The sequence below is a fragment of the Harpegnathos saltator genome, unplaced genomic scaffold (assembly GCF_003227715.2).
Source record: "Harpegnathos saltator strain DR-91 unplaced genomic scaffold, Hsal_v8.6 scaffold71, whole genome shotgun sequence".
Lineage (NCBI taxonomy): Eukaryota > Metazoa > Arthropoda > Insecta > Hymenoptera > Formicidae > Harpegnathos > Harpegnathos saltator.
In genome coordinates this window covers 259025-285921 of record NW_020230549.1, presented here as the reverse complement: position 1 = coordinate 285921, position 26897 = coordinate 259025, and the positions used below count along the sequence as shown (strand labels likewise).

Here is a 26897-nt window from a genome sequence, read left to right as displayed (position 1 = left end):
GCTCGGTTGCGATTCACTCACCGAAAGCGCAGAATCGTATTATGAACCCTTTCATGCGCGAATTTGATGCGAAAAGAAAAGATATAAGTGAGGAAACACCCTAATCTCTCTTCTTACGTTTACATCACGACCGAAACGTATAAACGGGATCTTCTCTTATTTAGTAAGTCGTTTTACGGTTACAATAGAATTATGATTAAATCTTTTATAATTACACAGTTGTAGAGGATACGAGAAACGTTCACTGATGTGAGCTTGAGAACATTTATTGTAGGGCTATAAGAGAGGCCAAAAGTAGATATTTACCGCAATAAACACGATGCATGATAGGGTTAATAATAATTTTCACGGCGCCGGGGAGCGGCGCCGTTGAAATTGTGGAAGCAACAAGTAATCGATACGCTATTAATCATTATTTTGTGCGTCATTATGCGTTCTGCGCCCGGTCTCGCCGAGACCGGGCGCAATTTAGTGCGTTCTCCCGCTATCCTAAGTGGCAACCATATACTTTGTAAAAAACAAGGAAGAAACGTCCCCCCCGTGTGGAGTTTCTTTCTAATTTCGAACGAAAGTTGGTTTGTCTTGTAGGATAATATCGTAAGGATTAAGAGATAAGCATTTCTTTCGATCTATCCGATTTCGGACTAGAGGGTGAGACACATTACTTCGCGCTGTTTATGCTCTCGATGGTAAATCGAAAAGCAACGGAGATACACAAAAGTGTTTTGTACAAAGGTCTTTTGGTTATGTATGTATAATAAAGTGACGTCCAGAAATACTGCGAGTACCGATTCTTTTATAAAATACATTCTAATAAGATCGATGGAAAAAAATTTGCAAAAGATTTCTACAGGAATTTTACAGATATTAATATAAAATTATACATGTCCCACAGACAACATCATTTTTGTATTGTCATCGAAAATTCAACACTTTTTATTGAACTTGGTCATTTTACTCATCAAGTATCGAGATCCAATTTCTCTTCGCAAAACAAAGTCAATACACTGAAATATGATTGAAGACGGGATTATTTCTCGGTGTTTTTTCCTAGTCATTAAAATTCCCGTAAAAATATCTCTGTTTTAATAATTAAACGTAAGAAGATTCCTGAAAGGAGATTCACGAGGATGCGATGGACAAGCGATGTAGTATAAAAATGCGTTTTAATAAATATCAATAGAAAAAAAGTTACAGAAAATATCTACAGGGATTACAAATATCAATATAAAATTATATATGTCCCGCAACATAATAACATTATCGAAAACTCTTACGTGTAATATTTGTCTCAATGCATCTAATCTTAATATTAGTCGTACCATATTAGTCACTATCGCTAAAGGTAATCGTAATACTCTTTCTTCATTGACATCCGATTGAGAAATATTGTCGACTTCCATATATATATGTATATATGTGTATATATATATATATAGTTGCGCTCTGACACGCGTTTTCTTCTCAGTATATATATGTTTATATATGTATATATAATATATATACATATATATATACATATATATATACACATATATACGTATATATGTATATGTATATAATAATAATAATAAATAGTAAGCCCTTCGTAACTGTGTGATAAGATGATCGGAATTCTTACGACAGCTTGTAACACAGCGAAATGACAAGCTCTAAGGATGCAGTCTCGTGTTCGATAAACGAGACGACTCTCGCTCACGCGAGGCATAAAGAAACGATTACAAAGAAGACCCATTTTCGCAAGTGTTAAATGAGTTACAGATTACAAGGCACTAGTAAGAACTCAATTGTCACTCTCTTCCTGTATCCACCGTACTATTGTGGATAACGGAAGAGCTTTATTTGTCGTTATATAGGACTAGCAGAATATATAGAGTGTCCCGCCTCGAAAGTGTTATCTTTCTCAGTGGCGAATTTCCTAGCGAAATGTCTCCCGAAGAGAATCTATAGTATCATTAACCATTTCAGAAAACCGTCGACGTCGAGCGAGACAGCCGCTGCAGCAGCGTTTCGTTCCAAGGAAATCGCTCAGCGGGTAGCCAATCACCGTAGTGACTCGCAGCAGCGAAAGGGTTAAAAAATATATACAGACTGACCCAAGTAAACCTTAACAACTAGACTAGAGAATTGTAAGAGAAATTCTAAAATATCAAATTCTAAGAGAGTTTCGCTTGACATTCTACAGACAACGATATTTCTTCTGCACAGGCGAATTTTCCGAATCATGGAGTATGCTTATATAGTTTTGCTCCAAAAAGCTGAAAAAAGTTAGATCAATAGCGATATGTCACGTCTAACGTCTAAAGCCCGTTTGAAATTTTTAAGTTTTATCCTTCAAGATAGACAAATGAGGATGAGCAGGTTTAGGATGATGAAAACGGATCGCGTAGCTCCTGCGACAAGTTGTTACAAGCATTACATAGGTCACTTTGTATATATCGCGGTGAAAGTGGGAGAAAGATGCCCTGTATAGAAAAGAGATTAAAGCATTTCCATTTACCGAAACAATTCCGCATGTTCGCTCCAATATACGGCTGTACGAGCACCATTAAATTTACGCTCTCGGTTCTCTATAGGAATACTACGCTCGCTAAGAAGAAAGAGAGAAATATACATGTATATATGTACATACACATACCAACCTCTGATTACAGGAACATTCGTAGGAGATAATCTGCCCTTGAAACTTTTACTTTTATTTAATCGCTACGAATCTACCTCGTTCTCACTTGCGCGATCGTAACGCCTCCTGCATAATGACGAAAAGATTTTCTTTGGGATACTTTGTATGTACATTAGGTAAGCCGTTTAGTAGTTCACCGCGGCTCGTGTGAGAAAGGAGAGCGATTGCATATTCCTTTTTCCGTTCAGGAATGTAATTTGGTCCTACAGCAACGCGCAATGTAGTCTATGGAAGATCGTCTTTCAATTCCTCTCCCGAAACGAATATATCGTTGCATCCATACGTACGATATTCCGCTCGCAGCGGGAGATGCAACAATGTCAACATTTTTGTTATCGGGTAAATCGTTATTGTAGACGAGCGACGGCTCGTCACTCTGTCGCAGCATGGTATACACATTGCAAGCCTGAGATTTATAGTAACTATATTTTTGCCCTTGGAGAAACTGGCGCGCGAATAGTATGTGGTACATTTACGTTAATCCCAACGCACTACGGTATCTTCCGCAAGAATTTTCAGCTAAACGCAGCGTATATGGATTTTCAAATGTAAAAGGGAAAATAACGAGAAGAGGAAGAAGTTAGTGATCGGCTAGTCGATGCTCGTGAAGTAATTTATGTACAATATAGCGAGCACTGCGGTCTCTGATGCCAAATTTCTCGACATCGTCCTATGAGATAAAGAAGAAGAAGAAGAAGAAAGAAACTCAGTCACTTACGCGAGTAGAAGAGAATATATGATAATGTATCACGCATTATTCATATTCGTGCTAGATATCTAGTTACCTATCGATATATTGAACGTTGCAAAATATGTACAAATTGGTTTGCCTTATGCGCGAAAACAAATTGGAGATTCAACGGATAACTCGGTCCGGAGAGAATGCACCGAGTTCTCTATGACGATCAACGTGGAAGATCAGACCTAAAACATGTCGCGTTTAAATCAGTGAGTTCTATAATGACTTAGTTTACACCGTACGTCTTTTTCTCAATGTTTACCGAGTTCGTGGAAAGTACAGTAAAAATTGCGATTAAACGAAGCACACAGAACGACATGATAGCCTTAATATTCACAAAACAAGGTTATCAGTATTTTTCAATCATATGAATTCCTCTCTAAACATTAATTAGACTAGTATAAGTTTCTTTCTAGACATTAACATAAAGCTACTCACATAGAGGAATATATCAAAATATATCCGGATGTCGGAATGAGAAAAGGAGAATGAAACGCGAAAGAACCGGAGCTATAAATTGCTTAGATCTAATATTTTGCCATGGTCTGATATCTCAAAGATTCCAGAATATTGTGAAACTATCCGGAAAAGTTTCAGATTGGAATTCGCTCAGTTCCTCCTAAAAAGACATAATAGAAATTTAGGAAGTAATTGAACGATTCCGCTCGGAAACTTTCCCGAACAATTTCACAATAGCTACTCAGTGTATTATAGAACTCACTGGTTTAATCTTCCCGCGACACATGCGCAATTATATTATATTAATATATTAACTTAACTCCTTCTCCGACCTGATGATTTTTTTAAATATGATGAAGGATTTCGCCGGAAAATCGGTCGCGAATCGACATTATATAGACGTTATATAAATTACCTTAACGATTTCTCTTAACCTTCCTCGGTAACGCCGAGTATGCGGCATGTGTTCAGACCAAAGCCTCGGCGTGATAATGATGATAATGATGATGTATATGCTCGTGGACATGCCTCCGACCGGACGTAACTGCCGCCGCGTTCTGCGAGAACTCGCGCTCGAGCCAACGCACGACCTGCGCCATCGCTCGAGCCTGATCCTGCTCTCGGGTCGCGTGCTTCAATTGATGCTTCTTGGCACGGCAGCACTGCTGCGACTGAATGAACTGCGTGTTGTTGCGCTGCACGTTGTTATGATTGTTGGTCACGTTGGTCTGCTGGTTGGCCGTCTGCTGGTTGTTATTCGGCAGGAGATTAACGATGTTCCGGTGGGTGTTGCTGCTGGTGATGTGCTGCGCCGGTATGTCATTGTAGACCGTTGTCGGCACGACGACGTTGCGATTCAGCACCTGCGAGTATGCGTAGGCCTGGGAAGCGTGCGTCGCGTTGTTCCGCGACGTGTTGTGCCGCGCCTTTCTCAGATTCATCCGAGGCTTGGTCGGTGTCTTGGGAAACGACGCAGAATGATGAGTGCTTTCCCGTATCGGCTTGTGATAATTCGTGGGCATCTGACGAGACTCCACAGGCGCCTGACAATCCTGGTTGTTGTGGTTCGTGGTTTCTTGCTGGGGGCTGTGAGACGGAACGCGTGACTGCTCGTTTTGATGCCGTTTCCTGCGCGAGCGGAATAGAAATGCGTGTGCATGTGTATGAGTGGGTCAAATTAATTTTAGATTCAACGATTAAATTCAATAACTTAAAAAATTAAAACTCTATAATTGTAGAAAACAATGAGAATCAATATGAGCAAATGTGATTGCAGAAAATAATTTGATAATTTAAAAAAATGTCACGGAAGTGACAATACATAAACGTTATACAAACGTTATATCATTATTTTTAGAAATAATTCATTTGCTTTGATTGTAAATTTAATTTGCAAGAGATATATAAATAAAAAATTAAAACGTACTAGAAATTTTAATTGATTCACTAACGTGCTATTATAATTTCGTAAAGATGACTGCGCTAGTTCACCTTGATGTGTGAAAACTGAGATTATTCTTTTCCATGTTGGCCTGAATAATCTCCAGCAATTGTTGCCTTTGTAGCGCGCCGCTGCGCTTCCGCTGATTCGTCGTAAGAAGCGGCGTCAGCGGTGAGAATGCGGGGGAAGTGTCACTATCGTCGCTCACATCACCCTCGGAGCTATTTGAATAGGGGGATGGTAAATGGGGCACCGGACCGACTCGTCTACGCAGCTCCTCCTGCTGCACTCGATTCGCTCGGACGTTCTCATCGTCGTCCTCACTGTGGGTCTCGACTTCTTTCCGCTCGGTCTGTGAGAAAAATGGCAACGGCACGATTCTCATAAAACCCACGAAGGACAAACGAAGAAATGACGCCCTATCAAATATTCCAGCGAGTAACATCAACCACAATTATAAATACAGCGCGATAACTAATTTCTGCCGAAGAAAGTCGCATATACCTGCAGATTTACTCCAACAATTTACTCCTGCTTACTGCTGTCGGAACCAGTAAGAAATTCTAAAGACAGATGCTTAAACTCTGTCTCCCTTCAACTTCAGAACTCCTTTTTTTTTAGAATGTTTCTCAACAAGCTGCCGCACTTATCCGCATTATTCTATCGTCGGGGTGTCGTCAACTTGCCAATTACGATGATTGCCGTCATATCGATGATGTCGCAAGCGACGGAGGAATTTACATCTCGAAAATGAGGAACCTCGGCTGGGGGATCGCGAGAATCGGAGGAATCGCGTGTGCGTGTCTTTTTCCTTCATACTCCGTGCGGTACCGTCGGCATCTCGGGACACGTATCGCACATTACTCGGATGTCGGGACGGACAGACGGCCGGCGTTCGTACGTAGGCACCGAGGAATGTAGGTCTCACCTGACAACGATACCGCGGGGCTCTTCTCCTTCTAGGAACTCTGCTCGAGCCGCGAGCGGCATGTGTCGCGGTATGGCCGCACGGGGCGGCGTGCTTCAAATGGCAACAGGACGACGAATTGCCGGGCGGCAGCGTGCTCGTGGCCGGCGTTTGCGTGGCATTTAGGCAGGTGCTGCTGCGAGGCGGCGCGGCCTGGCTGCTGCTGCTGGCTCGCTGATCCGGCGACACCGTCAGTTTGACCTTAATTGTCTTGCTGCCGCACGGCGGCACTTGTATAGAAGCGCCTAGCGTATCGTAAATGGTGGTCACCAGACCGGCTATGTCGTCCTTCGTGATTTTCCCGTGGCCGTCAAAGTCGTACAGGGTGAAGGAGAACTCCTGCCGCCTCCTGTCACCTTCCGCCACCGACACGTCGCACTCGAATTCCTGTCAACGAGAACGAGTGCGCTTCGGATCAGACTCGGATCAGAGAGGTCGGAGAAACAATGTCGGGAAATTGCCGCAACTGAGCGATTAGTTAAGCAACGATTAAATGAGCAGGTAAGTAAGACGAATGTTCCGATCGGCCCGACGATCGCGCTAGTTGCCCTCGATAAATCAGCTGATATGAGACTATATTTATCCTGAACGTATGTCCTTATTCTAGATTTTATACGTTATCGTTTATAACAAATTTCGAGTAAAATTAAAGACCATAGTAAAAATGCTGAAATACGTTTCTTATGTCTGTGCAGTTATTCTTTAACTTCTACAAAATTAAACTTAGTAGAAAAAACGAAAAAACGAAACTAAATTGTCGTGTCACAGTAGATAACACTTTAGCCATGTCTGAGAAAATATAAATTCATTAGAGAAATATAAAAATTAAAGCTCTAAATGTTCCAGCTTTTTGACAGAATAAATCTTGAATACTTAATTTAATTTATCTTCATGGTGAATACTTGATCGCTAATTGGAATATTCACCCTAATAAGTGAACAAAAAACGATCTTACAATCGGAGAACATGTATATTGACATTCCGCCTTGATTTATATTATTTCTCCACACTTTACGTTATTTATATTTTAGAAATTAAAGTATATTGTTAACAAATTTACTGTAAATTTCTGAACAAAATCGATTCTGACAGTCAATTCCTGCGCTCCTAGAAAACGCGGTAAGATTGCAAGGAACTTGTGCGCATAAAGCCACAATTTTCATTTTATGTACAATTTTACAGATAACGTATCATGGGAAAAAAAACACGACACAAGACAGCAATTAGTTGGCTATCGCGCCTGATCGCGACCTTGAGGACAATAAAGCAAATAAACCGACGACAGGCTCTTTTTTCAGCCTCTTCCACTTTATGCCTAGAAGATTACGCGACACGTCGTTCCCTTCTCTACTTCCCACACCAAGGTATATAAATTAAAGTATTTCACCTCGAAACTAAGCTGTTTCGTTGTACCGCAAGTAGGCTGTTCGTCATTACCGGTAGGTCCTGCAGGTACGGTCGGGCCATCAACCGCGACCTGCGGCGGCGGCTCCGGGGAAATTAAGATCGGTTGCGACTCTGTCGGCGGCGGTGATGAGATGTTGCAAGTAGTCGGGACACCCGTCAGCAGCTCCTCGGAATCGCTGCCTTCCGTATTGGTTCCTACAACTGAACAGTGACCACCGAATTAATTTATGCGATACACACCCAGTCCCTAGCTCAAAACTCGAGCCAATTTCAGCGATAATCTTAACTATGTTTCTCGCCGAGCGCGCGCAGAAAAAAAGTTTAAGCGAGTCAACATGACAAAACGAAGGCAGCAGCAAACGTGTTTGAATCGCGGGAAATTTGACTTTTGATTTTTGACGAACGAAGTCTCCAGAAATTCCGCTTCCCTCGATCGGAACGCATTCGCCGCGCTCATTGTTAACGCTCAATCAAACCTTCTTTTCCGTGCAATATTCATTCACGTGTAATACTCATTCAAGCCGACCGAGAGACTCAACCGACCTCCCTCTCGTTTTGAAGATACAATTGAAACTCGGGAACCTCCTCTCTCTCTCTCTCTCTCTCTCTCTCTCTCTCGGCCGCTATCTGCCGACTCTCGCTGTTTCCGATCCCTCTATTGTGCCGGGACATTATTTCGCGGGAAGCGGCACGCTGCATCGCGAATACATTGCGCGCATTAGACAGATTGAAAGCCACCTCTGGCGAAGTCGACGTTGAAAGCCGACGGATACATGTGCCGTCGGCGCGATTTGAAATCGGGAAACAGCAGCTTGTGTGTATGTGTGTATGCACGCGCGCGAGAGCAGCGGTCGTTATTTACGTTTCTACGTTCACCGGCTGGCGAACTTGTCCATCCCGTCGCCCCGATGGGCGCATCGCTCGGCGCAGACTTTTATAGCGGTCTCGAGGTATATCGACCATAAATGCGCGCGCGTGACGCCGGACGATTGGGCGCGGCGCGAGTCGAGAGCGCGCGATCGGGAAGCCGCCGCCGCTTTTGCCCGCTCGCTTCGCTTTCCCGTCCTTCCAGCTTGCGCGATCGCGATTTCTGGCTTCGCAGCAGAAGAGAGAGAGAGAGAGAGAGAGAGAGAGAGAGAGAGAGAGAGAGAGAGAGAGAGAGAGAGAGAGAGAGAGAGAGAGAGAGAGAGAGAGAGAGAGGCAGAGGAGCGAATAAAAGGCGGCATTTAACACGCTCGGCGCGCGGCATCCGATCCGCACCGGTGCGCCGCCGTCGCCGTCGCCGTCGCCGTCGCCTGCTGTTGCTACTGCATGATGTTTGGTGCAGGCGGTATTTTTATGCTCTTCCAGAGCACGTCGACAGTCGCACGATATGTGTGTTGTGTTCCACCCATGAAGGGGAAGAACTCTCCGAGGGAAACTGGTAAACGCGAGTGTGAAGTCGAAGCGGAGATTCGAACTCTAATTTGGGAGTAATCGGTGACAAAAGCTCGGCCGTCTAAACAGCCCTCCCCCCCAGGAGGCGGCGCGGAAAGTGCCGCGCAACGTCGGAATGACGGGGAAATGACTGTTAAAAACTCACCGAGATGATTCGCTTGAGTAAAAAGGAACCGAGCTCTTGAGAGATGTACGGTCGAAAGAAAGAAAGAAAGGAAGGAAAGGAACAAGAGGAGCAAGCGAGAACCACCGTCGCTCCTGTCGTGTAATTAAACCAAATTCGATATATCGCGCCAATGTATAATTTGTTATTTTAAATATAATTCAATATTATTTCATTTAATTTTTGTTCAATGTTAATTTAATATCTTAATATAAAATTAATATTTCATTTAATGCTTTTTATTTAATGTTATTTTTAATATTATTTTAAATATAATTTAATTTTCATTTCATATTAATTTATATTTATAACACACATAATCTATGATCGTGCAATCGATTATAAATTACATATTGATGTGATTCGATCATCCTTTCGATATTTTGACATACTTGGCGAATTTTCATCATCGAAGTAATCGCGATTCTCTGTTCTCAATTCGGGATCAATTTAATGTTTGACGCACGTAAACTTTTTCACTTTCCGCATTCCCTCCGGCGAGACGGCCGAATCTACATTGTCATTTATAATTTCACGCATCTCAATTTTAACGATGCACCGCAGATCAGGCGAGAGTACAATCTCCTTTTGATCCGGCGCTTTCCCCGTGCGCGCAAAAGCGCGCGCGCGCGCGGCAAAAAAGTTAACGTGCACAGCTTTTACGTCTCGACTTCAACGCGGAAAGAAGTCGGAGAGAGCCGACTACAATCCTCCAAATCCGCGCAGACGTGTGTGTCTTTTTTCGGCTTTATCGTAAATCTCGGAAAGTGGAGAATGTGCGGGTTGTGCTTTTATAGCCCTCACATGAAAGCCAAGCCGCATCTGCATATACGTTCCTTTTGATTCCTTTTCTCTTTTTACCCCGCGTGTTTACAATGTTCGAAGTATACGCTTATGCTTTGGTGAGAGAGAGAAAGAGAGAGCGAGGGGGAGGAAAGTCAAAGAAAAAGTGTGCGAGGGTGACTTCAAAGGGCGCGCGCGTATCGCGCCTGTTTACGCGGTATACTCTGTTATAGAATTTCAGATTTTTATTCTCCCTCCGAGGCGCGCAGACGCCTCGGAGTCTTTCGAATGGCTGAGGAAAAAAATTTAGAAGAGCTCGAGTGGAACTTTTCTAAATTTTCTCGCGCGAGCGAGAGTGCACGCTCCGTTTCTTTCTTTTTCCTCTTCTCCTGCGCATTCGTCTCGGACAGCCGCGGCCGTCTCGAGAGTTTTACGTTCTGAATTCTGTGAGCTTCGGTTTTATCGTCGAGTATTGTGTAATGGGTCATAAACTCGTCCCACCTAACGGGCACGACGCGGATGTGCGATAGACGTAGCTGTTAAACTCGGACGATACGCGTGTGCGCGCAAACTTACCTTCGACATTTGATATTCGCCTTTACGGACTCGCTACTAACACACATCACTAAACCGCCGCTACAGCGAGAGAGCCAACAAACATCCGCCGCTGACGGCGCTCTCGAAAGTTACGGCCTCTCCTCCCGCGCGCGCGCGCGCGTATGTACACGTTCGGTAATTTATATTATTCTAAAATTCCGGCATTCCTCTTCGTCGTGGGATTAACACGCGCGCGCGAGGTGTCCCGTAAATCTCCGCGCGAGTTTCGGCCACCCGACGGGAGAAATCTCCCGTTAGGAAGCATTTCTCCCGTTGGATTAGGCGGTTACATTCCGAAACGCCTGACGAAAATCGCGGACGTAGTCCGGAACGCGGCAGATGAACTCCGACGAGCTTAACTTCCGGGACTGACTTTTCAGAGACAAGTTTTCCCCTTGGTTGGATCCCACCGACGGAGTTCCGAGGTGTATAAAGAGAGAAAAAAGGGGCGAAATAGTTTCGCTCCGGAGTGTACGCAGAAAAGCAGCCGCGTCGACTCGCGCGTATTTCGAGATTTCTCGCGAAAATAAGAATCGTGCCACGCTGGACGGCGAGCGGGAGGAAACTGACGGCAGCTCGCGACTCGACTCGAGCAATTTTGCCATCCGAAGCTCTCCGAGATCAGATATCGCGCGATTAAGCGAGACTCTCGGCTAACTTTGTTGTTCAGCGATTTCCCCGCTATTTTTGACTCGTTAAGCTCGTTTACGCTACGTCTACGCTAGTCGCGAGCGAATTCGCCAATCACTGTCGATCCTTGCGATCAAAGAACAATCTCGACTGTGATTGGTCAATTTGCCTGTAACTTTTGCGGCTAATTGTGCGAATGGGCTTTAATAAGCCCGTATCCGACTATGGATCGGGATTGAGATTGGATTGAAATTTGACCAATTGGAAAAAAGAAAATAATCTCAAATATAGTAAACTTATAGCCCTGCTTGGTTAAATTTCAATTCAATACTCAATCCCGATCCGTAGTCTGATACGGGCTTTACGCGTTACGAGAGACAGGCCGAAAGCCAAGAAAAGTGTAAGTGTGACGCAACACCACGTGGTGCCCATTTCGATAGTTTCCTGGCATTGTCCGACGTTGGCGATCAATCCTCCGTCGAGGAATCGTCGCTTTCCCCGGAGAATCAACCGGCTTCTCCGAGTAACCTGCCCGGCTAACCAACGACGAGAGCAAACAGCGAAACGCTCATTAGCACCGGCGCTAATGAGCCGGATCATCAGGCTCATTCGCGACAACTACCGCTGCGCGAGCGCTCAATGAACGTGGGAATTCAAGTTCACGCACTGCGTGCTCGCACTTTAAAAAGCCGCCCCGACGCACATCCTCATCTACCGGGGCAGGCAGAAACGCGCGGACTCGTCATTTTCTACAAAATCGAATTCTTGAGCGTTAGGAGTGTTATCGCTTGCTACTACTTGACGGTTTCCAAAGCCGCCCGCTACTGGTACTTCGTCCAGACACACGGCAGGGTAAAAGATATTATTATCAGCCAGGAAGCCTCGCGTGCCCTGAATGAGTCATGGACGTAGGGAGAAACTTCGAAGGCAGATTTCTACCTCAAGGAATGTCTGCGCCTCAAGAAACTTCTGTCCTTCGCCGTCTCCATCCAGAGAACGTTTCCGTTTTCGTCCTACACATCCGTGAGCCTCGATATCGCGCACCCGCGATGGCGAGAGACTACGGATGAGTGAGTGAGTGAGTGAGTGAGTGAGTGAGTGAGTGAGTGAGTGAGTGAGAGAGAGAGAGAGGGGGGGGGGAGAGAGAAAGAAAGAGTCGTAGTAGTCGAGAAGGGAGCATTACCGGAAAAGGGCCTGTAGCCAGCGAGGAACCTTGCTCGCCACCACTTTACCAAGCCGGTAGCCATGGGATCTTCATGTGCGTGCGTGCGATTTCGTCGATGCGAGCTTTCCTTCCGGACGTGGTGATCCCCAGCCTTCTGGAGCCGCTCTCCGGGACCGGCCAGCGCTCGCTCGTGCCTCCCCGCGTGAAACGCCCACGTCACGCGGCCCGACGGTCCTCTTCCTCCTCCTCGCCCAGTGCCCGTCGTCGTCGTCGTCGTCGTCGTCGTCGTCGTCGTTGTCGTCCTCCGACGGCCGATTCGTCACTCTACGGCGCGCCGTAAACAACAGCAGACACAATCCCGCACTCGGAGCCTCGCTTCCTCTCATGCGCGCACCATTGAGATTCCGAGCGAGCGCGATCGTACACAAGCCGCCGCCGCCGCCACAGCCGACGCACACTGTACACACGTGCTCACGGCGGAGCCTGCCGAGTGAATCCGGTGGAGCGCGACCGAGCTGCCTACTGTCGGATAAACGGCCGGGTGAGCGAGCGAGCGACGGACGAGCGAACGAACGATCGCGACAGCCTCCTTCTTCCTGCTCCTTTGCTTCTTTTCCTTCTTTTTCTTACTCTTCCTCCTCTTCTTCTTCTTCTTTCTCCGTTCCTACGAATCTGTCCGGGTTTTAAGACAGCCAACAGTGCGGCACACTTGAGCACGACGACAGAACGTCGTGACACTGCGGAGAGACGAGAAGGGAAATCGCCGACGTTCGAGAGGAGAAAGAGAGAGAGAGAGAGAGAGAGAGAGAGAGAGAGAGAGAGAGAGAGAGAGAGAGAGAGAGAGAAAGAGCACGGGATGTGTGCACTGGCCGGTGCGCGCTGGCGTCGTTACGCGCGTTTCTGTCACTTCCTGCGGCCCAGGAGCGAGGAGAGATCCATCCGCACGCTCTCCTCCTCGGTCCCTCTCGCAGGTATACAACCCGGCGCACCGCACACACTCGTCCCCGTGGTTCGGCTACGACTACGGCCGCTCGTCCTCGCCTAAAAGAACGTTCCTCGTAATTCCCTACCCGCCGCGTACTACCATCGCCACCACCACCACCATCGCCACCACCACCGTCATCACCATTACCCACCACACGCGGTGTGCCGAGCCGAGTCGGTTCGGCTCGGCTCGGTGCGTTACCCAGTGCCGAGCCGAGGGTACGCGGATCCCCGAAGGTAGGAGACGCGACTCGCCAACCTCCGCGTCCTCTCTCTCTCTCTCTCTCTCTCTCTCTCTCTCTCTCTCTCTCTCTCTCTCTCTCTCTCTCTCTCTCTCTCTCTCTCTCTCTCTCTCTCTCTCTCTCTCTCTCTCTCTCTCTCCCCCCCTCTCTCTCCCTCCCCCTCTCTCTCCCTCCCCCTCTCTCTCGCTCTCTCCCTCCCTCCCTCCCTCCCTCCCTCCCTCCCTCCCTCCTCCCTCTCTCTCTCTCTCTCTCTCTCTCTCTCTCTCTCTCTCTCTTTCTGCTCTCTCCCCTACCGTCCTCGCTATTTTCTCTTTCTCCAACACGTAGCCGCGCTCGCGCTCGCCGGAGAACGAGTGAGCCCGCTCCTCCGAAAAACAACGCGCAAAGCCCGATTCGCACGGCCGAGAATTCGCGAGTCCCCGGATTACGCGATCCTCGTAGACCCTGAGTCCGTCCTCGCTGACCTGGTGTACATTTTCGGGACTTGGGGCGGGTTGTTCCAACTCCTTGGTGAGTTAACTTAGATATTGATAAGATTAAATCATATGTCTGTCTTTGTCTAAGTTGAAGGAAAACCAAAGACAAACGTATGATTTAACTATCGGTTAATTTACCAAGAAGTTGAAACAACTTCCGACCCTTAAGGGTGATTTTTAGCTAATTCCGGTTAAACTGGCCGGACGGTTAACTCAGCAGGCCGAGTTGCAAATGTGAAAAGTGAAACTGATTTTTATTGGTACGGAAGCAAAACTTTCCTCCTTCTTTCAGAAATTTCTATTGCAGCAATTTTATTGGTCAATCGTTCATTAGCTTAAATTAGTTTAATCGGAATTTGGTAAAAGTCATCCTTAACTTGAGCTTAGCTTCAAACTCTTCGGGTCAAGATTTGCATTCGAATTGAAGCTTGATTGAAGTCGACTTGATAGAAACGGGCATAAAAGAGATAAATAAACGGTTGAGATTTGGAAAAGAGAGGAAAGGAAAACTACTGTAGGGGCAGCTCGACAATGGAAAACGAATCTCCTACAATGCGCAAAATGTTGGGAGGAATACGATCTTACTCGTCTGATCCGTCTTAAGTTACACGAGAAACAAGAGGGATGTTCCGTTTCGACGGGGGAAACTGTCGAGTGTCGAAAGTGTAGACGCGGTACAGGTGGTTTAAAATGCAGTCGAGCATGCGCAGACTGAGACAAATGGCGCTTTGCGATTCAAGTTCGGCAAATTTTTGCGAAACAACTTTTTCGATCGTGATCGAAAGCGGCGTCTCTAGGAGCAACGATACTGCTCGCGTCGCATGTCGCGGAATTATGCAGGCCGTGTGAAACGGGCTTAATATCAGGGAAGGATTAGCCGCGCGTGGTTACTCCCGAGTTTCCATGCGGCAAGAGACACAACGCTAACAATGCCTGGCACCGTCGATCTCGAACTGACACATTAACGTGAATTTCGACCCCAAAAGAGAGAGAACAAGAGCGAAAGAGGAAGAGAGAGAGAGAGAGAGAGAGAGAGAGAGAGAGAGAGAGAGAGAGAGAGAGAGAGAGAGAGAGAGAGAGAGAGAGAGAGAGGAAAAGAGAAAGAGTCCACTGATGAGTACGCGACAGTTGCGCGAACAATGTCCCAGATGGAACAAAAAAGAACACGATTACATCAAAATGACGAGAAAATGATCGAATCATGATTGCATAAAAAGAGTTTCTTGCAGTTGTTTTTTCGTCGTCGTTTCGACGTCATCGTGATTATTTTTGTTCTTCTCGGGGCGCAACGATCTCGCGCAATGCGTATGCGTGCGCACATATTAAAGTTGTCAAATTGAATGATAAATTGAATTCGTTCCGCAGAACTTTGCTCGCGTCGCTCGTACATAATGCTGAACGCTCAATAAGCGTCCTCTTGTCTAACGCGTTTCCTCTGATCTTTGACATCGTCGTTTTTCAGCGAATATGCGATGACGCCCCGCTGGGCAGGATGTTGAAGGTTGCTAACGTCGTACGTTTCTAAATTTTTATTTCTAGAAATTCCTCCGCCCGATGAAATTGATGTCAATCCGTGTGTAATACGCGTGGAATAGATAAGCGATACAAAATGAAGTTAAAGGGAAGGAGAGAGAGAGAGAGGGAGAGAGAGAGAGAGGGGGGGAGAGAGAGAGAGAGAGAGGGAGAGAGAGAGAGAGAGAGACCTTCCGTGACAGTGACGTAAAATATCACACTATCCGTTGGGATCACAAAATTGCTACCTGGATTATAGTGATCACCAGAATTTAACCGCGGTACTTACTTTTGTTGATAACTCAACTAACGTCGATAATCGATCACTTTCGACCACCCTTCATGTACCATCCCCGAATACTCGCGCGATAAATAAAACGTCCGGCCTGCGCGCTGTAAAGGTTATGCGCGCGGGCGAGATTACGGCGGCGAAACCTAATTTCGCGGGCGGCCATTATTAAGAGGAACTTCCGTCCCACTTTATTTCCGGAATATATAGACAGCCTTGCCATTGAAATCGCCTCGTACGGCACGCGTGTCATCGTTCACAAACACGTGGTTCTGTTGTTTCGACGCCTCAATGAATCACGAGTCTGATACGACGGGGAAGGGATGAAGGGAGGAAGGGACAGTCAGAGAGCGACTGGCGGAGGGGACGCGGCGAGGGAGAAGCAAATTGCTGAAAAGTGCTCCGATTTCGTCGTTCCCTCCGTCGAGATATTTTTCACTTACGTCGATTCGCGGCCGCCGAAGCGCTGCGCAATACTCGGAAGGCCGTGTGTCAAATCGGAAATATTCCTTTTGGGGACTGTACCCGCACGCTATTATCTCCTAGCGGTGTTTCAGAAGAAACATAGGCGTCACCGTCGCTCCGTCGCTCATCGAGGTCGCGCCGCGCCACGCCGCGCGGCCGACTTCGGCCGGCCACGCGTTACACCCCTGTAACTCCCACCACCACCGGACAGCGCTATGCTACTGTTAGCGTCACGCTCGATCGAAAATAAAAAGAGAAGAGAAACAATTAGCCCCGAAACAAAAACGACGAGCTTTTGTGCGTAACGTTCGGCGCGCGCGTGCGTGCGAGCGTTGTGAATACCGCGCCGCAGCGCGAAATTAAATATTGCGCGTCGCGATTCATCGACACCTCTATTGTTCCACGTTGCTCCCCGCGCGCGCGCGCACGCCGGATCCCCTTCGACTTTCCCAACATAATGACGAAATAATCCCAATGTCAAATCAATCTCTCGACCGGACGATTCGTCTTAGCGTTCCCATTGAAATGTTCAGCCGCCGTCTTCCTCTCCGGCGAACATTTCCCTTCGGGTCGAAAAATTACCGATCCCTTCGCGAGCGTCAGGGCGACATCTACGAAGTTACCGAGGATCGACGAACGGATCGATCGGCACGAAACAACGGGTCCCGGTCCCGAAGATGAAGAGACGAATGGATGACGAGGGCTGTGTAATTCCGAGAGCTGAACGAGAGAATACGCGCAACGTACTCCACCGCTCGGGATTTTCTATTTCAGACGACGGGCCCCGGACGACGACGCCATTGAGCGGCCGACCGGCCCGAAGCATCCCCCTCGCGCTCCCTACACAGAAAGGCTCTCTCTCCCCAACGTGCCGCACCGTGCTGCGCTGCGCTGCGCTGCGCTGCGCAGTGCTGTGTTTGCGCCGCACCGCCCCGCGCTGCGCTCGTTTGCGCTGCGCTGTGCAGCGCGCTATGCTGTGCAGTGCCGCGTTGCGCGCTACGGTTTGCCGTGCCATCCTCAGGCCGCGTAGCGAGGCTCTAGTTGTTTCTTTTCTTTATTCCTTTGTCGGAAAGTCGGCGGCAAGTCTCGTTTTTAAGAGGCGGCAGGGGAACGGAGGAGGGGGGAGAGCGGCAACAGCGGCGACGACGGCGGCGGCAGCGGCAGGAGGGCAGGGGGGAAAAGAGGAGGAGGAGGAGGACAGAGGCAAAAGGGAAACAGCGGCCGGCCAGCAGGGGTTGCGAGGGATTCGGAGGGAAGAGGGTGGCGGCTCGCTGGTGCGCTAAGGAGGGAAGGGTGAAGGGGGGACGGAGGAAAGCCCCGCGCGCGCGTTTGGCAGTAAGGGGAATAAAACGCGCGGCTCAAAAACGCGGTACAGACTAACCTCAGAATAACGTCGGCAGCACTCTCTCTCTCTCTCCCTCTCTCTCTCCCCCTTCCTCCCCTTTTCTCTCTCTCTTTCGCTGTCTGTCCCTGCTCCTCGCTCTGTCTCTCCTCGTGAAATCGAGTCATCTATTAATAATAAACTATTTCCAGATGCGCATCTTGCCACCGGCGAGAACTCAATCGCTGCTCTCTCTCTCTCTCTCTCTCTCTCTCTCTCTCTCTCTCTCTCTCTCTCTCTCTCTCTCTCTCTCTCTCTCTCTCTCTCTCTCTCTCTCTCTCTCTCTCTTTCGGCCGGTTCTTGAGCTGTGAGCGTTAGGCGATCGCGCCGATAGTCACCTGCGCGCATCTCGCACAGATCTCGAATCGTCGGCAGTCCCGTAAATAAGTATACACGTAGAGATCGATTGTAGTACTCGCCGGCGAGTTCGATCTCCCCAAGGTGATCCACGCGTCTCCGTCGCGTCGCGTCGCGAGCGAGCAAAAAGAGAGAAAAGTCTAATTCCAGAATGAAAAGGTGGCGACACAGCACGCCGCGCGAGGTCAGCGTTGCTGATTGAACGCTCGCCGAGCTGCGAACGAAGTTCATCTCCGCGCGAAGTCTCCGACCGGTCGATCGGCTCTCGGGCTCTCGTCGATCGATTAGATAGTAACGACGTTAAAAGCGCGAGGTAAATATTATAGAGGAAAAGAAGAGAGAGAGAGAGAGAGAGAGAGAGAGAGAGAGAGAGAGAGAGAAGACAGATACACGACATGAGTCGTCCGCGACGACGGGGTACAAGGGGACCAGAGGACCGTGTCGCGGTCTCTCGCACAATCGCCGCGAGGTGCATGGAGGCCCCCGACGAGACGCGGGACAGGATACGGAGAAGGCTATAATACGGTTTTGCCGCGAGCGCAGCAAGAGGGACTACGAGGGCCCGTCGACCGGCTGGCGTCGATCGGTTTTACCGGACTGCTCTCGACGCCGCTCGCCGCTCGGACGATACCGACGAGGAGAGGAAGACAGAGAACGAGCGAGCGAAACTACGTCGGTGAGACCGGGGCGGAGGAACGAACGGTAGAGCCACGGTTGGGTTACTGCGCGGGGGGGAAAGGAGGAAGCGGTCGGTGCGTTTGATCTCGGCCGCGGGCGCCGACAAAGCGTCCGTCCACTCTCCACTACAACGGCGAGCGGTCCCGCGGCCGTGCGAGCGAGAGCGGCGACCGCGCGTTCCCCTGATAATGGGTGGGAGAGAGAGAAAGAGAGAGAGAGAGAGAGAGAGACAGAGAGAGAAACAAACAGAGACAGAGAGAGGAGAACGAGCGAACGGACGATTGAGGGACGAGAGAGCGCGCACGGGAGCGACAAGGACACGGAGCGGAAAGAAGAGAGAAAGCACGACATGCCGCGCGGTAGAAGGAGAATGAGAAGGGCGAAGGGATCGCAAGGAGGATGGCAGAGCTGCAGGCAGGACTAGGAGAGAGCGAGAGAGAGCGAGAGAGAGAGAGAGACGGAGAGAGAAGACGGAAAGAAGAGAGACGGCGAGCTGTTCCCGCCGGCGGAGGGGCGCGAATCGGGTGGGAGGGCGGGGAGGGCGAGCGGGAAGACACGAAGAGATCCGTTCTACGATTCATCGTGCTGTTGCGCTCGCTCTAGCATGGCGCTCTGCCACTCCCTCGTGCCGCGGCGGTACATACACACGCCGTTGGGTTTGCTATTAATAAATAATGCTCTCTCTGTATGTATGTATGTATGTATGTGTGTTTGTGTGTGTGTGTGTGGTCCGCATTACAACTAAAATTCCTACCCACCTACCTACCTATCTACCTACCTACCTACCACCTCCGTCCTCGTCGCGGACGTATCTCGATTTCGAACACGACCGCTCGTGAACTCCGCCTCGTTCTCTTTCGCTCCGTCTGTCTGTCTCTCTCTCTCTCTCTCTCTCTCTCTCTCTCTCTCTCTCTCTCTCTCTCTCTCTCTCTCTCTCTCTCTCTCTCTCTCTCTCTTCCTCTTTCCCCAGCTGTCTGTCTATCTCTCTGTCTCTCCGCGCGTCTGTCTGTCGGGCGGTCTGTCCCTGATCGCGACGGACATGCGGCCCGTCACAACGTGTGTAGGGACGCTTTAACGTCCGCGGTCCCCTTTCGGTGTGTACACGTGTATGTAACGACGCGCATTTCGTGGGATCGCTGATTGCGGGGGAAAGAAACGCGTCAATTATTCCGTATTGAGAAAAAGTCGCGCCGAGACGAGAGGTCGAACCGATTGTCCGCTATTCGACGAGAGAATCGCTTGGAACAATGTAATCGCTGGATCGAGTGCACACTCGAGCGTATTTCCCTCGAGCGCACGCATTTTACTACTTGACATTTGATGGATTAAATGACAAAAGTATCGTACACGGGGAGGAAAGATCCATTGAATTGACATCTGAACTGACATCTGAATTTTTGTAATTGTAATTGACATCCGAGCGAACCGAGCGCGTCTCGACCGGAGTTTTTAGAACAGATTTTCCGATTCTTATGAACCAAATTTGGTGTTAAAAACAGAGACGAAGATTCAGTTTCCTTCAGCCAGAACGCGCTTTATTCGTCCTCGTTGTCAAGATAATTCAATCGTTTCTTCTCCGTTGTATCGCTTATATCGCTACCTGAATATTTCAGTCATTTTTCCTCCTCTCGCATCGATCGCGTCAATGTGTACATTTCATCGTTAATCGTTGCCTTGTTTCATGTCGTCGTCCGTAGAGAAGGCAGGAGATTGGAATTTCATTGTATATTTGCACGCGCGAACATAACTGAATTACAAATCTTCCCCCTGCCCCGCGCGATCGCCGGCTGACCCGATGATAGCCGTTCCAATAACGTGTGTGACACATAAATGATAAGAGGGCCTTTGAAGTGTCCTCGCTTTCCCGCCCAATAAACTCACAAAAGCAGCCGCCGAGCATTATAAATTACGCCGTTCATTAGGAAGGCAATAGTCGCACACGCAGTAATAAGAGGCATTAAAGTCTAAAAGCCCGTGTACGGGCGCGGCGTGTGTCGAAACAAAAGAGAGAGAGAGAGAGAGGGGGGGAGAGAGAGAATAAAACAAAGTAGAAAGGGAAAACAGGAAAGAAGGAAGAAAATGGAGAAAAAAAAGGATATCGAATTAATGTGAACGACTCCGATAGCTTCCTCGAACGTCCTCGGGGCAATCAGGATCGGCGATAGGAGTTTACGATAGCGCGGCGAAAAATCCGAGAGACGATAGCGCGAGACACACGCGGTACTTAAGCGAGCGCGCGCTTCTGCGGACGAGAGTGTTTTCGTTCATTGAAGACCTTGTGTTCGTTTTACTCGGAGCGCGAAACACGACCATGGTTGATTGGACCGCTGCCCAAAGTCGTATAAGAAAAATAGAACGGCGGCGAGAAGTAGCGAGAGGAAGAGAGAGCGAGAGCGAGAGCGAGAGAGAGAGAGAGAGAGAGAGATATCTGAAAATTAACGAAAACAATAGTGCTGATAACGGCAGAAACAACGAAACGTAGATTCCAACATGAACGGGCGATTTTGTGAATGCGGCTCGCGTCGCGCTGTTTTCAGCATGTATTGTTCGCGATAAGGAGAAATGAACAAATCCAGATGATTCCGTGAAATCGTAGGTGAAACGGATGTTTCTCATCGCGCGGGAAACGCGTATTTTGCGCTCGGTCCGGGTATCATTCGAATTCGATTTCGAGCAATTGGTATGTACATACCAACGTTTCGTCTCTGAACGGCACGCAGAATTCCGCTGAGCACGGCGGAAATCGATCATCCATATGCTCATAAAATCTCTGCGAGGGCGGATATGAGCACAACTAGGAGTTCTCTGTCAAAGACGGTCCGCCGACCGTGATACGTGACCGGTTTCGATGTTACGGTAATTCGTTCTGGTGGTTCCATCTAGCCGGTGGCATCACAACTCGGCCTACTTGCGCATACCGGCACGCAATAATGAGCGGCCATGATGAGGAGCGATGATCTAAAAGAAGGAACAAGAGTAGCGATAAAATGTGATATCTATAACGAACGAACGAAAGTTTCCGATCAGCGGAAGTAGTCAGTTAAATGACAATAAGTAGTAACGACTATAAAATTTATCTGTCATCACCTATCTTCTGCATAATCATTGTTTGAAAACAATAAATAATAACGAAGGTCGATATTTCCAAGATGTCTCGTTCGACGGCAAGCGATTTGTTAAAATTGTTCATAAGTCCAAATTTATCTGTCTACAAAGAACATTGGTTTTTGTGTTATAAGTAATTGTGAATTTTGCACGTAAAATAAAACGTTTATATTTTTATATCGTTGTAATCTTTTTATATCGCTTGATTCATGATTCTTTCCATTCTTCACGTACAACACCCAAGTAGAAAAAAAATGGAATAAAATTATAGTGACACTAAAATGACGAAGAAATAACCGAATCATGAAAGAATGAGTTTTCCTCATTATTTTGACGTCATCATGATTTTCTATTCTTCCTGGGAATATTTTACGAATCCGGAAAGAAAATCATGCTGACGTTAAAATAACAAGGAAAATTCATTTTTTCATCGTGATTCGGTATTTTCTGCCTGGGAAATTATAACGACATAAATTGGTTCATGTTCGGAAAAACCTGAAATCGTGAAATTGCGTGATTCAATAAAGGCAAAACTTTCGTTAAAATATAAATGATTTAACCGTGCCTTATATAACGAATCGGCGATAAGCCGCATGAAGATAACTTTCTCGAAAACATTCCGGAAGACGACTACGGCGACTATCGCGACGACATTCATTGACCTTTCGTACGTTGAACGTGCGGCGGCGATGAACCGTGACATAAATTACAATAATTTCGCGGCAGCCGGTCTCGCGCGTCCTGTAATTCGATGCTTAATGATAGCGGCCGCCTCGGCGACGGGATTCCCGCGCAACTTTGCGATCTATTCTGCTGAAAATTCAAAACCGGTATTACAACGGTGACGACGACGATGATGATGACGACGAGGGTGAATATTTGATAAAAAGTCGCATGTCGTCGCACGTTGATGAATAGTGATAATATCTTCAATCAAGGTAGATACCTGTTAGATAAAAGACTAACCGCGCACACACCAGCTGAATACATAATTCGCTGTTTATGAAATCAAAATCCTCGCCCCGTGGTCAATCGTGCTAATCATATTCAGTCAGGCGTTTTACGAACAAAGCATCGTGCGTGACAATTTCCTTATATAAGAAACCGTGTCGTTGATATCTTAGTCATTAGCTGTCGGATTTTCTGTTCGTTTCTATCTCGTTTCCCCTTAATCAATTGTATATTGTTCGAGCACTTGCGTTAATTTAATCGGCGATTTTCGTAATATTGCATACTTTATCCTTCTCTCAGCTGACGAAAAATGAAGTTACTGTTGATCGCGGCTTCGATTCTCGTAGCCATCGAGGCTAGAGCTTATCAGAATTGGGGGAATTTCTTCAACAATCCCGGCTTTGGGAATGGAAGAGGAGGAAACAATGGTCGTAATCCGTTTTGGGCGGTTCCGCTGCAGCAGGACTATCTGCAAAGTATTGCAATGGGTTCCGACGTGGAATGGGTGTGCCGAAACTCGAAGACGAACGATATGGTAATGTCTCATTAACTTTGTATCTCTTCTCTCATATCTGAAATCGACTCCTGCGGAATGTGATGGCGATATATCGAAAATCCGCAGAATTGAAGATGCGTTATGAAGTAGCATATATGTGTGTGTGTATGTGTATTTGTACAAAACTAGAAACGAGATGTTTTATTTTTGTAGATGATTATCGCCACCAGCAACACACAACAAAGTCCTGCTAGAGAGCCATGGCAATGGCAGAATATTCCACCGGGTCACCAAAGACACAGGCAAGATGGGTCTTATTGGACTCGACCGATTATTATTGTTCAAGACACTGCACGTGGTAACAATGGAGAGATCGAAGATAACCAAACGCCATTGCCCAACACATCTCCGGGAACAAATAATAATAATAACAATAATCAACCCACGACAACGATGACGACGACACCGCAATACCACGGTGGCGAAGGACAAATCGATATCAGATTCGGAAAAGACAGCTCTTAAAGAGTGTGTGGAGGAAATCTATACAAACGTGCGAAAGAAAAACATTTACATAAATATAAAATGTAATAAAGATAAATATTTACATAAACTGTAATAAAAATGACAATACCTACGTAGTTACGTACGTACATTGAATAATCTATATTTGGAGTCACATTTAATATATCACAATTAATCATTAGCTACATCGATTAGCAAGTAATATATAAATCCATTCCGCCTGATCGATAAATATTACCATATTAATTCACTTGTCGAATGCTTGTCGAGTGTTATAATGTTATAACAAGTGTGCTTCACTTGTCGAGTGTTATAATCATTTTGTACAGCCGAATTGAATACGGTAAAAGTAGAATAAATTTCGGAGGACCATCATTTGGAACTTTCCCGTGTAAAATTTATGGACTCTGCAATTCAAGATTTGATCGTACAATCATCAAAAAGATCTTTAGAACGTCAGACTTTATCGTTATACGACTTGGACATAAACGTTTATTTTAATTAGCTGTTCTACATAGAATACACTTGAAAGTTTCCAAGATCTGAGGATCTCTATATGCAATCAGGCCTCTGCTGTTGGAAAAATTCGTGCCAACAGGTAGGTAGTTCAGACTTAGATTTTCAGAGTTTGGACGTATGACAAATTCTTTGAACTCGATGATGCCTCCACCTATTGATGACAGGAGAGCTTGTGGTCCACATGTGTCCCATTTATAAGTAGAACTCTTTGATAAAATGTAAGCAGCAGCTTGTCCAAGAGCCACGCTCAGTATTTTGTAGCCTGCTCCAGTTGCTTCAACCAATCTGAACCCGCTGCTCAACAACTTCGACTTTACGTCCGTATCTTCGAAGCGGCTAAGTAGGATGATCTTATCAGCATTGCAGGCCTCACTTATAGAAGTCTTACCAACGCCACACTCCAGAAAACCCCAGTAACATTTTCCTGACCATCTATTCAATAATACAATATTGTAATCGAACGATTGTTGTCATAAATGTTGATAAAATGGAAAGTAGGAGTTCAACACATTATATTACACATTTTTGCAGTATTAAAAATAAATAGCTATTGATCACGAATAAAAATAGTTGTCTATTATTTTATTCTACTTACTGCGAGTCTATGTTGGTGCAGAAAGGTTGATTGACTACACCCAAAACTGGTACTCCTGTACTTTTCTTATACACCCCGATAAGTACAGTAACGCAACGTAATCCACTTAAATGCAAGCCGGTCTCTTCGTCCACTGTCTCCGTTGCATTAATGTAATCTGCCGTTGAATCTACAAAAGTGCCACGTATTGCTCCACAGGTATGTATTATCAGACTACGAAACAAACAGAGATTCTTACAAGCGTTGTGTCTCAGTTTACAGACCAATTAGGACCAATTAGGATAGAGAGGCAAGAGACATAGCTTTACCATAATATTGTCCAAAATACTTTTGCTCATTTTCACTCTTGCCCTGAATTAATGTAAATCTACTAAATATCAATCAAATATATATATGCATACACAATCTGAAATTAATGTTTCTATTATATATTTGCTTATTTACCAATAGGATCTATCCAAATACCAAGATCATCCTCATTGATGTCAAATTCAGCAGGGATCTCTAGTGTGATTGGCACGTCTGACAACTGAATGTCCTTATGGACTTCAGCAGCAAGAAATTCTGCCGCCACAACATCATTGCCCATAACTTTAGTCAGCAATTGCGTTGTCTCTTCACTAGATGAACAAACTTCAACCACGATTGATTCTCCCAGGGTATTGCTGAATACATTGGTTTCTTCACCTTGCACCAATTTGGCCAACTCTGGAAACTATTCACAATAATAAAGTTGAAAAGTTCAAGAGAAATAATAAATTAAAATTACTTATTGATATTTTACAAAGACTAATTTATGCTTACCTCTATTTCTATATCATGTCTAATAGTTTCTTGAATAAGGACATCAGCTAACGTTTTGAAATCTTGAAAGAAACGAGGATTTTTTTCTTCTAAAGATTTTTCTTGTACTAGTAATTGAAATAAGGCTTCCTTCTGTCGGCATGTCCTGGCAATATTTGCCGCCTTTTCTGAAGCTTGTAGAAGGACTTTCAGTAATCTGCTACCGTTTTTCATTTTTCTATAATAAAGATTTATTTTTTCTATAATAAAATATTTATTGTATATAATTAGGATAAATTTTGTCTTAGGAAAATAAAATTATTTTTGTTAATCTTCTTGTTACATTTGTGTATATATTTGTAAAGAGTTAGCGAGATACATGAAAAACTATTGTTAAGAGAATCCTTACAAACTCTATTGGATAAAAATTAAAGATATTGATTTTCTATAAATATAGCATGTATAGGCACATCCGTGCGCATTAAACAACGTCGATAATCACATTAAAGTAACATCATTATCCCTGAGGAAATATTAATAACTAGATTCCATCATAAAATAATGAAGTATTATGAAGGAGAAAAGCAGACAATATGCAGATTTCAGATTTATTATTTCAACCTTTGGCTAAAATATGGCGCAGGTGCGTAATATTATATTTTTTTTCTTTGGTGAATATCCGTAGGTTTAAAAAAGTTTAAGCGTAAAATAGAAGAGATATCTTAGGCACTGTCAGAAAATGCCGATAAAATAAAACAAAATTGTCCGACGTTCGTATACAACTTACCTCGCTGAATGTACAAGCGGACACGCACGAAAAGATAAGTTTACACACAAGATAAACACACCACCGCGATTATTTCCCCTCTGACGCGCGTGTGTGAGCGGACGTATATACGTACGTTAATCGAAATACATCATACTTGCGCAGTGACAAGGATGTCGAAGCTGTATCAAAACGGCGCATCGCGCGCAGCCGCGCGCTGATTTATTGAAATTCGCGGCTCATTTAAATATTAAATGACGATTCATGAGGACCGGCAGGAGAGATCGCGGAGACCTCTCGCG

General features: G+C 46.1%; 3 protein-coding genes across 4 annotated transcripts; 1 reads left to right on the top strand and 2 right to left on the bottom strand.

The window, feature by feature from the left end:
- Positions 1-1671: 1671 nt before the first annotated feature.
- nkd (NKD inhibitor of WNT signaling pathway naked cuticle) lies at positions 1672-13543 on the bottom strand. The gene is made up of 5 exons (XM_011153590.2): positions 12490-13543; positions 7677-7897; positions 6251-6676; positions 5373-5674; positions 1672-5009 (listed from the first exon to the last, which is right to left on the bottom strand). The coding sequence occupies exons 1-5, from the start codon at positions 12551-12553 to the stop codon at positions 4349-4351; spliced, it is 1674 nt and encodes a 557-aa protein (XP_011151892.1). The 5' UTR covers positions 12554-13543; the 3' UTR covers positions 1672-4348.
- Positions 13544-13673: 130 nt separating this feature from the next.
- Positions 13674-24074, top strand: LOC105190685 (uncharacterized). Of its 2 annotated transcripts, none has more exons than XM_025305757.1 (3): positions 13674-13692; positions 23212-23446; positions 23621-24074. In XM_025305757.1, exons 2-3 carry the CDS (start codon positions 23222-23224, stop codon positions 23930-23932), a joined length of 537 nt encoding a protein of 178 aa, XP_025161542.1. In that variant the 5' UTR covers positions 13674-13692; positions 23212-23221; the 3' UTR covers positions 23933-24074. The 2 variants fall into 2 exon arrangements, with proteins under 2 accessions (XP_025161542.1, XP_025161541.1); XM_025305756.1 differs by lacking the exon at positions 13674-13692 and adding an exon at positions 14067-14207.
- Ipp (inositol polyphosphate 1-phosphatase) lies at positions 24059-26739 on the bottom strand. Its single transcript, XM_011153573.3, has 5 exons — positions 26617-26739; positions 25851-26067; positions 25491-25761; positions 25047-25215; positions 24059-24883 (listed from the first exon to the last, which is right to left on the bottom strand). Exons 2-5 carry the CDS (start codon positions 26061-26063, stop codon positions 24430-24432), a joined length of 1107 nt encoding a protein of 368 aa, XP_011151875.1. The 5' UTR covers positions 26064-26067; positions 26617-26739; the 3' UTR covers positions 24059-24429.
- Positions 26740-26897: the final 158 nt, after the last annotated feature.